The sequence below is a fragment of the Tribolium madens genome, unplaced genomic scaffold (assembly GCF_015345945.1).
Source record: "Tribolium madens isolate multiple individuals breed KSU strain unplaced genomic scaffold, Tmad_KSU_1.1 Scaffold_19;HRSCAF=116;Tcas5.2_LG9, whole genome shotgun sequence".
NCBI lineage: Eukaryota > Metazoa > Arthropoda > Insecta > Coleoptera > Tenebrionidae > Tribolium > Tribolium madens.
The window spans coordinates 3,004,080-3,014,156 of record NW_025400983.1 but is presented as its reverse complement, the minus strand read 5'-3'; the positions used below and the strand labels follow the sequence as shown (position 1 = coordinate 3,014,156).

The 10,077-nt window shown below is 30.0% G+C and overlaps 1 protein-coding gene across 1 annotated transcript in view; it reads left to right on the top strand.

Moving 5' to 3' along the window:
- Positions 1-2,500: 2,500 nt before the first annotated feature.
- LOC123010055 (protein tincar-like) overlaps positions 2,501-10,077 on the top strand; it is a 9,155-nt gene continuing 1,578 nt past the window's right edge. The window contains exons 1-2 of the mRNA XM_044406691.1: positions 2,501-2,638; positions 8,886-9,504. Coding sequence (XP_044262626.1) covers positions 8,940-9,504 — 565 coding nt within the window. The 5' untranslated portion in view covers positions 2,501-2,638; positions 8,886-8,939. The remainder of the gene's footprint in view (positions 2,639-8,885; positions 9,505-10,077) is intronic.

The window sequence follows — 10,077 nt, the reverse complement described above, 5'->3', positions numbered from 1 at the left end:
AACAGTAGTAGAAAATAAAAGCAAATATCAAAATTTAGAAAAATCAAAAACATTAAAAAGTAGTCAAAAAACATGTTTTGCTTAATTTTATTTCAAAAATCAAAAATTCATATAGTGAACCGTCATACAGATAAAAAATTTATTAAAGTGATTTCATGGAATTATCAAAAAATAAACAGAAAAATCTTAAGGACCTAGGAGAGGTTTCATGAATAAATACATGAAAAATTCAAAGATTTCAGTTTTTTTAAGTTTTAATAAAGTCTCCCAAGGATCATTTTATCAAGATTCATTTTAGAGAATTTGTTTTTGCTGAAACTAATTTTTTCATTATTTGATAAAGTATAAAAATAATGAAAACAAAGAAGAATTTTGTTAAAAAAATTTCAATGGAAATATCAATTAAAATTTACATCAAATGAAAAAACATTGTTTTTATTATTAATAAAGAAAGAAAGGCCATAAGAGCAGTAGCAAAGAATAAAAGCAAAAGATTTAAAAAACTCGAAAACACAAAATGAAACATGAAAAATTAAAAGATTTCAGTTTTCTTAAGTTAATAAAGTCTCCCAAGGATCATTTTATCAAGTTTCATTTTAGAGTATTTGTTTTTGCTGAAACCATTTTTTTTTATTATTTGATAAAATATAAAAATAATGAAAACAAAGAAGAATTTTGTTAAAAAATTTTCAATGGAAATATCAGTTAAAATTGATGAATAATTTCACTACATCAAAAGAAAAAACAATTTTTTAAAATTATTAAAGAAAGAATAGTCATAAGAGCAGTAGCAAAGAATAAAAGCAAAAATTAAAATTAAAAAAACACGGAAACATATACCAGGTGAATAAAAAGTATAGAACGAAGCGTTTTTCTCGTAAACTAACCACTTTACAAAAAAATAATTAGTGTAGCGTAAAGTCCAATTAAAATGTGACCATTTATCAAGAATAACATTTTTTGAAATTTTTTTTAGTTTTCGAGTTCTGGAAAAATATTTTTTTTTTAAATGGCAACCCACTATGGTAATTTTTTTAATTAAAGATTATGATCTAAAAATGACCTCTAATTAAACAGAATTGTTTTCTAGTCAGTACTTTTTTTTAATAAATTGTTAAAGTTGCGTTCTGAGCCCATCACGAAGATTTTCCGAACTTGAACGAGGGAGTCGTTTCATGACTTTCCTCGTTGATTTTTGGTGCAGGTGCTTTGGGGTGGTTCCGGATGGATCAAAAAATGTAAAAACAAATCATTTTCTTCTATTTTTAGTCCATTCGAAACCACCCCAAAGCACCTGCATAGAAATCAGCGCTCTCCCATGACGAAAAGCATGAAACAACCACTTCGGTTAAGTTCGGAAAATTTTCGTGATGAGCTCGGAAGGCAACTTTAATAATTAATTAAAAAAAGTACTGGCTAAAAAACAATTTTATTTAATTAAAGGTCATTTTTAGATCATAATCTTTAATTAAAAAAATTATCATGGTGGATTGCCATTTAAAAAAAAATTTTTTTTCTAAAACCCGAAAACTAAAAGAAATTTCGAAAAATGTTATTCTTGATAAATGGTCACATTTTAATTGGACTTTACGCTACATTAATTATTTTTTTGTAAAGTGGTTAGTTTACGAGAAAAACGCTTCGTTCCATACTATTTATTCACCTGGTATACAAGGTGAATATGTGTTATTTCACAACCTCAACAAAATTATTTAATCACAAAATTTTTCATAAGATAAGGAAAAAATCAGAAAAATCTTAAAGAACTAAAAAAGGTTTCAGGAAAAAACACATGAAAAATTAAAAGTTGTTTGCAGTTTTTCAATTTTGAGAATATGTTTTTACTGAAAAAAGTACATGAAACGTTGGAGAATCGAAAAAAAATCTGAATTCGTTAAAAAACGTAGAAATGTTCGATCAATATGATTTTTTTAAAATGGTAATTCACAATTTAATAAGTACCACAAGTAGGTAGTTTCACGTAGACACATAATTGGATAATTTTTCAGTTTTTCTGCCCAGATTCTGTATAAAAAAAAAGTTCAGTTTAATATAAAATATCTCCAATCTGCAGCTTAACTCTTGTCAAATATACCCAACATCTTATAAGTGTAATATTGCAACTTTTGAACAAAATGAAAAAGTTTCTTTAATAAGAATATCACGTCTTCAGCAGTGGATGAAAATAGAAAAATCGGCTTGTTTCCATCATTTAACACCCTGAAACCGGCAAAATTTTTCATCGTCGCTCGTAACTCGTCATAGACAAACAATCATTTGAGTTTATTTATCTCGCGTAGTATTTATTGGACTTGGTGGTGTCCACAACTTCCTGCATCGGTAATAACTTCAGTAACTTCCTCCGTCTCGTTTTGAATCTTAATATCTCGCAACTTGTGTGAATATCGACGTCGGAATCAATAATCCGGCAGGGCGCATGTCCGCCATGGCGCGTAGTATTGTTGCCGGATCAAAACTAACTTCCTGCGACGCTCGCGACGCCTGAATAGACGGCTTGGCGCGGTTATGTGTATGGAAGCGTCGGCATCTTTGACAAGAAGGTCGAGTGAGCACAAGTGTCCTTGTGATGGTTTAATTGCGATGTGAACAGCGAAAAACCAGTTGCGCTGCGAAAATGGTAAGAACTCGACTCTCATTCGCACCGGAGTTTTTTTTATTTCGAGATCTTGCGCCAATCAAAACAATGGCAGGGCATTGACCATCGTAATTGGTTCGGGATATTTTCGCCTAGGTGTGGTCTGAAAAAATTCCTGAAAATTTCTTCGATTACTCTTCCGGTATTTTCACGCCTCATTTATTTAAGCACCTATCGCAAGATTCGCAATAATTCGTCTCGCTACCGGAATCCGGAAGTGACACACCGGAATTATCGATTCAAAACAAACCGTTTAGAACGATGATGCCGGAATTACAAGGGCTTAAATTGGAAATTCGGGTTTGCGTTTCCGGGATGGAAATGTGTTTTTTGCTGATAAGCACTTTAAAACACTCTTGAAACTTTAAACTTTGTTACATGAAATTTGATTTTACATCTTTCAGGGACTGAAATCGAGTTTTTATCAGTTTGAGTGCTTTCGAGCGATTTTTTACAGTTGAGTGGAGATTTCAGGACTCCTGAAACTTTAATACCAGAAAAAATCGATTTTAACAGCTTGTTATTTTTCTCGATTTCTGAAATCGACTTAAATGGAGCATCGTTGTCTGTTTTTATTTATTTCAGCACGATTTAGTCAGTTAAATGGTTCAAATGATTCTTTTGCGTGTGGTTTCGTAAAGGAAAATTGGACGAAAAATAGGTTTCAGGAGATTTCAAAGAAAATCGCGAGGATTTAAGAGTTTTCAGGAAATAACAAAGCTCTGAAACGTTTAGACATGAAAATGGAATCTGACATACGGGAGTTTTCCAAATTGTTTACTGAGCTTAAATGCAACCTCTATATTATTTCAATGAATTTTTCAATATTATTTCAGCAGTTTAGTAGATACAATCTTTTAAAATAATGATTACATTTTTCGTAATAATTTACTTTTTGTGTTTTTTTGCAGAATTTGGGTAGTTCAGAGTTTCAAATAACAATTTTTTGTTTAATTTAAGTAGAGTATAAAATGTTACTTCTGGGCCACGACATTTGGCGTCTTAAAAAACAAGGCAAAATCTTACAAGTTTAGCTGTTTTCCCAAAAGTCAACCGAAAAAAGCCTAAAACCTTTCAAAAAGCATTAATTCTTATCCACGCCAAAAGTATCCAAATATGTGTAGACCATCAAAAATTGGGCACTCGAAAAAACCCTTAAAATCTTCCAAAATAATGCAAAATTACCTGAAGAACGCCCTAAAAACTAACAAAATACCTTGTTTTTACACACCCCAAAATGGCTTTTTACTTCTGGACCAGGAAGGGCATGTGGCGTCTTAAAAAACAAGACAGATTCCTACAAATTTAGCTGTTCTCCCAAAAGTAAACAACCGAAAAAGGTTAAAAAAATATTATTTTCCACTAAATATGCCACAGATTTTATTGTTTCTAGACTTTTTTATTTTATTATCAAATAAAATCAAAGCAACAATTTAGTCTAACAATTTTTCCAAAAATGGAATATGTATATGTTATTGTATAGGTACAAGATGACCAATAATTTTTTTATGCTAATTAAATAGTTTTCTGTGGTCTAAAAAAAAAAACAGGCCGAAAAATGGGTTACAGGAAACTTAGAAAGCAAAATAGAAAAAATTAGAAGGATTTTCAGGCTTCCAATTCCCAATTGCTGGATTTCTTTAAATTTGTGTAAATAATTTATTAATATTTATTTTTTATCAAAATTTATTTGTTTAAATAAATAAAAGTTTTGACTTATTTTTTGTTTTAACTTTTCCAAAATTTGAAAATGTATAAAAATAAGGAAAACAAAGAAAAAATGTGATTAAGAATTTTCATTTTAAAATCGATGAATGGACTCAAGAAAGTTTTCAGGAAAAACCAAATGAAATATTGGAAGTTTTCAGTTTTTTTACTTTTCTTTTTAATTCAGCTTGATATAAACAATAAAAAAATGAAATAAGAAAATCTATTATATACATTGTGGTCAAAAAAAGTATCTCAGTATTGCTTTTGTGCTCACCAAGAAAAGTTCGACAAAAACTATTTTCAAGAGATTTGAAAGTTAATGGAAAAAATTGCAAGTTTTTCATTAAATGACAAATATTTTTATTGCAAATATGAGTTAAAATCGAGAAACAATTTTATTAAATCAAACGTTTTCCTTACTTTTACAGAAACCAAACAAAAAAATTAGAAAACTCGGAAACAAGAAGTCATATTCATACAAYGTGGTCAAAAAACCTTTATTATTTTAATTATATTTCAAAAACTCAATAATTTTATTTGGTCACCAATCATGCAATGAAAAACAAGTTTCATGAGATTAAAAAAAAACCGTAAAAAACCTTGAGGATCTAAGGAAATTTTCAGGAACAAGCTGATGGAATTTTGAAATATTTAAGTTTTCTTTTAAATTGAATTTTATATAAACAATATAAAAAATGAGAAAAAAATCAGTTACATAATTGCTTGTGTGCTTTCAAAGCAAAGCTAAAGTTAGTTTTCAGGAAATTTAAAAAAATAGAAAAAACTGCAAGTTTTTCAGGAAAGTAGCTCTTTGCACGACGAGGCTGAAAGCAAGGAGAATTCTATCTGACACACAAAGGGTTTTTTCAAGTTGTTTACTCAGTTTCTGCAACATCCAGTGAGTCATGGAGATTCCACCGATTTATCGTTCTCAAATCCAACAAGAAATTTTGATGATTCGATTATTTATTTTGTCAGAAAAAAACATTTTATAAACATCTCGTTTGAATTGACTTTGAACTCGGCGAAACATAAACGCCATAAACCTATTTCTGGTCTCCAAACACACATTTCAATTAAATTAAATTCTGTTGTGCCTGAAAGCCCCAATCGCTAATTTTCCCTCAACTTGTCGCCTCATCATCCACCTTATTAACCCCCTTTGTTCCAGACGATTCCTAAATTATTTGAAACCATTGTACTTTCTAAATTAACTTCTCAGCTAAGTAGCCTTATAGTTCCAGAACAGCACGGATTTTTTGAAAAGCGTTCAATTATTTCTAATCTTTTTTCCTATGTTAATGAAGTTGTGGACTTTTTTGGTCTTGGTATGGAGATACACTCAGTATATACAGACTTTAGTAAGGTCTTTGATAAGGTCAACCATTCCATTTTATTACAAAAACTGTCTGTTTATGGATTTGCTGGCTCGCTTTTAGAGTGGTTTCACAGTTTTCTAACTGATCGATTCCAGCAAGTAAAAATTGGCGGTCACATGTCAGGTTTACAAAGTGTGCCTTCAGGTGTACCACAGGGATCTGTTTTGGGTCCACTTCTTTTCATTATTTTTATTAATGATATAGGATGTAATTTTAATAGTGATTATCGTATATTTGCTGATGATCTTAAGATATTTAGAAAGGTTTCGGAATCTCGTGACATGTCAGTACTACAATCTGATTTAAATAAGTTACAAGACTGGTGTGCAAATAACAAAATGTTTTTAAATGTTGAAAAGTTTCAGTTTATAGTTTTCAACAGGAAAATCTCTCTAACCCTACCGAATTATTTTATTAATAGTACAAAAATTACAGTAAAACAGTCTGTGAGAGATTTAGGTATATTACTTGATAGTAAATTAACTTTTATTCAACACCTTGAATTTATCATTTGTAGAGCTATTTGCTATTTGTTTCACACGTACATACGTTCAATCCTCGAATATGGTTCGATAATCTGGAATCCGCATTACAAAATTCATGTTGGTAGGCGTGAAGCAATACAGTTAAAGTTTTTTAAATATATAAAATGGTTGCTGCTTTATTATGTGCAAGATGATTACAATATTTCATTAAATTATTTGTCTCTTTCTACACTTGAAATTAGAAGAAGATATCAGGCTTTATGTTTTGTTTATAAACTTTTAAATAATTTGATTAATGAGACTTCAATACTAAATTTAATTAATTTTCACGTTCCACAGTAGAATAGTAGATCAAACCAATTATTCAAAATTTCGTTTGCACACAATAATTATCTGTTTAATTCTCCTCTAAATGATCTTTTAAGAATTTGTAACATGTACAGGGTGCTGCATTTTAGATGTCCGAATAGGGAATCTCCAAAACTAAGAGGTTTAGCCAAAAACGAGTATAACATTCTGGGGCTCATTTTTTGAGGAAATACTAGTGGTTAAAACCGCATTCCCCCCCGCTATCGTCTTTTGTTTTCGACTTATAGACAAAAATTGACATTTTAACGAAATCTAAAAAAATTCATATCTTTCTTATTAAAGAAGACACAAATTTGAAATAAAGACATTGTATAGGCACTTTTTTACGTAGAATTTAATAGTGCAGTTAACAATTTTTTTCAATTGTTTGTTTAGCCGTAATAAAATAAAATTCTATTTTTTTAAATGAGAATCATAGATGGCTATGTCATTTTTAYAAAGCTTGTTTTTTTCTTATCTAAATAATATATATTTGTAACAAAATATTATAATACATTTTTAGCAAAAAATTATCTTTGATTTTTGTTCTCAGTTGGCCATGAAAAAATGTTGCTTCTTCAACTAAAAGGATTTAAACTATATTATTCAACCAGTGTCACTAATGTGTAAAGTTTTCTAAGTACTAAGTAATGAAAAAAATGCAAAATAAATCGTAAATCAAGTTATTGGCGACTATTAACATTTCTTTGTTTTTACACAAGCTAACATTACAACTGTAACTTCTAGTGATACTTAGAGTGTTGTAAAAAAAGCACTTTAATTCTTCAATAAAATATATTTTATATGACACAAAAATGACGATTCAAATACCKAAATTCCGTCTATGTGGAACGTTATCCTACCTCCATTAGATCATCAAAAAAATTTTTTTTTCTAATTGTGTTGACTGTTGACACATTTTTTTTTCTATTTTTTTAATTTTTTAAAAATATGTAATAATTTTATTCTAATGCTCTCGCYTATTTGTTCAATACTTCTAACGTATCGTATTTTTTAAATTTTTATAATTTTATCTATTTTTTCARCTATTTTACAGTTCACAAAACTTCTATAGATTATTATTTACACATTTGGAGTGAAATAGTTTTTCCATGGCCAACTATTATCAAACAAAATATGTATTTCACTTTTTAAGTATAATTATAAAAAATAATCTGTTACAAATATATATTTTTTAGGTCAGAAAAAAAAAAGCTTTTTAAAATTGCTAAAGCCGCCTATGATTTCTATTTAAAAAAATACAAGTTTACCTTATTACGGCTAAACCAATAACTGAAAAAAATTGTTAACTACATTATTAAATTCTACATTAAAAAYTGCCTGTATAATGTCTTTATTTCAAATGCGTATCTTCTATAATAACGAAGATATGAATTTTTTTAGATTTCGCTAAAATTTTTGTCTATTCAGACATCCAAAATGCAGTACCCTGTACAGTGTCAAGTTGGACTTTTTTAATTTTAAATCCTTCAATAGCTTCAAGTGTTTTCTAAAAGTTTCGTTGAGTTAGTCATTTAGTATTCTTTAATTATGTTTATACAGGGTGAATATAAAGTATGGAACCAAGCCGTGTTATTTTTAATCATTTGCCTCCAAAAAATAATAATTAATATAAATTAAAATAATATAAAAAATGTGATCGCATTTTCAGAACGAAATTTTGTTTTGTTTTAGAGTTATGCGATTTTTTTTTGTCAAAATCGCAATTTATGTGAAAAAATTAAATATAAAGTTGTATTCCCTAGAGTATAGCTTTTATGAGAAAAATGATTTTATAGTGGGTTGCCATTTAAAAAAATATTTTTTTTTGTAGAACTCAAAAACANTAAATTAAAATAATATAAAAAATATGATCGCATTTTCAGAACGAAATTTTGTTTTGTTTTAGAGTTATGCGATTTTTTTTTGTCAAAATCGCAATTTATGTGAAAAAATTTTTTTGAAAAAATTAAATATAAAGCAGATAGTTGTATTCCTTAGAGTATAGCTTTTATGAGAAAAATGATTTTATAGTGGGTTGCCATTTAAAAAAATATTTTTTTTTGTAGAACTCAAAAACAAAAGGAAATTTCGAAAATTTTTATACTTGTTAAATCATCACATTTTTATAGTACTTTATCACTCATCAATTAGTTTTTTCAAAAAAATAAATAGTTTAAGCAAAAAACGTTTGGTTCCATACTTTTTATTCACCTGGTATGTGATTCGTTTTCTATTATAATTTTATTATTACTTAATGTAAAGGATATTACCGTTAAATAAAGTTATTATTATTATTTATTTAAGACGTCTTTGGGGCGCTCCAGCACTCCCCCCACCACTGCCACGAAGTGACTCGTCATGTCTTCGTCCTCTCGCAGCACCCCCAACATTTACGAGAACAACAATGACATAAAAGCGAAAATGGCAGAAGCGCCACAACCGCACCCCAAGCCCTCCAGACCCAAGCCCGGGTGTTGCACTTGCCTCCATTTGAACAACTTGTGGTCGCTGTGGTATGGCGTCTTCGGGACGGCCTTGCAGGCCTACACCGCCGTCAAATGCGTCAAGAGGATTCTGGGGTACTCGCTGTTGGCGTGGCCCGAGAACCTGCCAGTGCCGTACTTGGAGCTGAATTGCAGTTTGGGCCTGACGGGGGCCGCGATTTTGCTGCTTCCGCTGTTTCTGGTTGCGACCCTGTTCAAAATTGGGAATTTGGCCAATGATGGGTTCAAGTTGGGGCGGCAGTTGAGCACGTGCAGCAAGGAGCCGGCCAATGAGATTCTGACGAATAATGGGAGTTGTCGATTGTTTAGACATGGGGGCCCCACGGCGCCTTTTGTGCATCTGGTCATTGCGTTTTGTCTGCTGGTGCCGAAGCTTCTGATGGAGGCGAGGCTCATTGAGGCCGGATTCTTGTCGCAAGGTTTGTTGAAAAAATTCAAACAGAAAAAAATTGAAAAATCCGAGAGAAATTTTTGATTTTTACACTGAAATGACCTAAAATTGATGCAAAATCATCAAAATCGAGCGTTTTTAATTTTTTTCATTCCAAAAATTTGAACTGTAACTCCGTTCGATCTCTGGTTTTCGATAATTCAATGAAAAGCAGATTTRGATGATTTTTTTGTTTTTGTTGTTGAAAAAAATGTGACTAAGAATTTTCATTTTAAAATCGATGAATGGACTCAAGAAAGTTTTCAGGAAAAACCAAATGAAATATTGGAAGTTTTAAGTTTTTTTACTTTTCTTTTTAATTCAGCTTGATATAAACAATAAAAAAATGAGATAAGAAAATCTGTTATATACATTGTGGTCAAAAAAAGTGTTTCAGTATTGCTTTTGTGCTCACCAACAAAAAAAAGTTCGACAAAAACTATTTTCAAGAYATTTGAAAGTTAATAGAAAAAATTGCAAGTTTTTCAGGTAATGACAAATATTTTTTTGCAAATATGAGTTAAAATCGGAAAACAGTTTTATTAAATCAAACGTTTTCCTT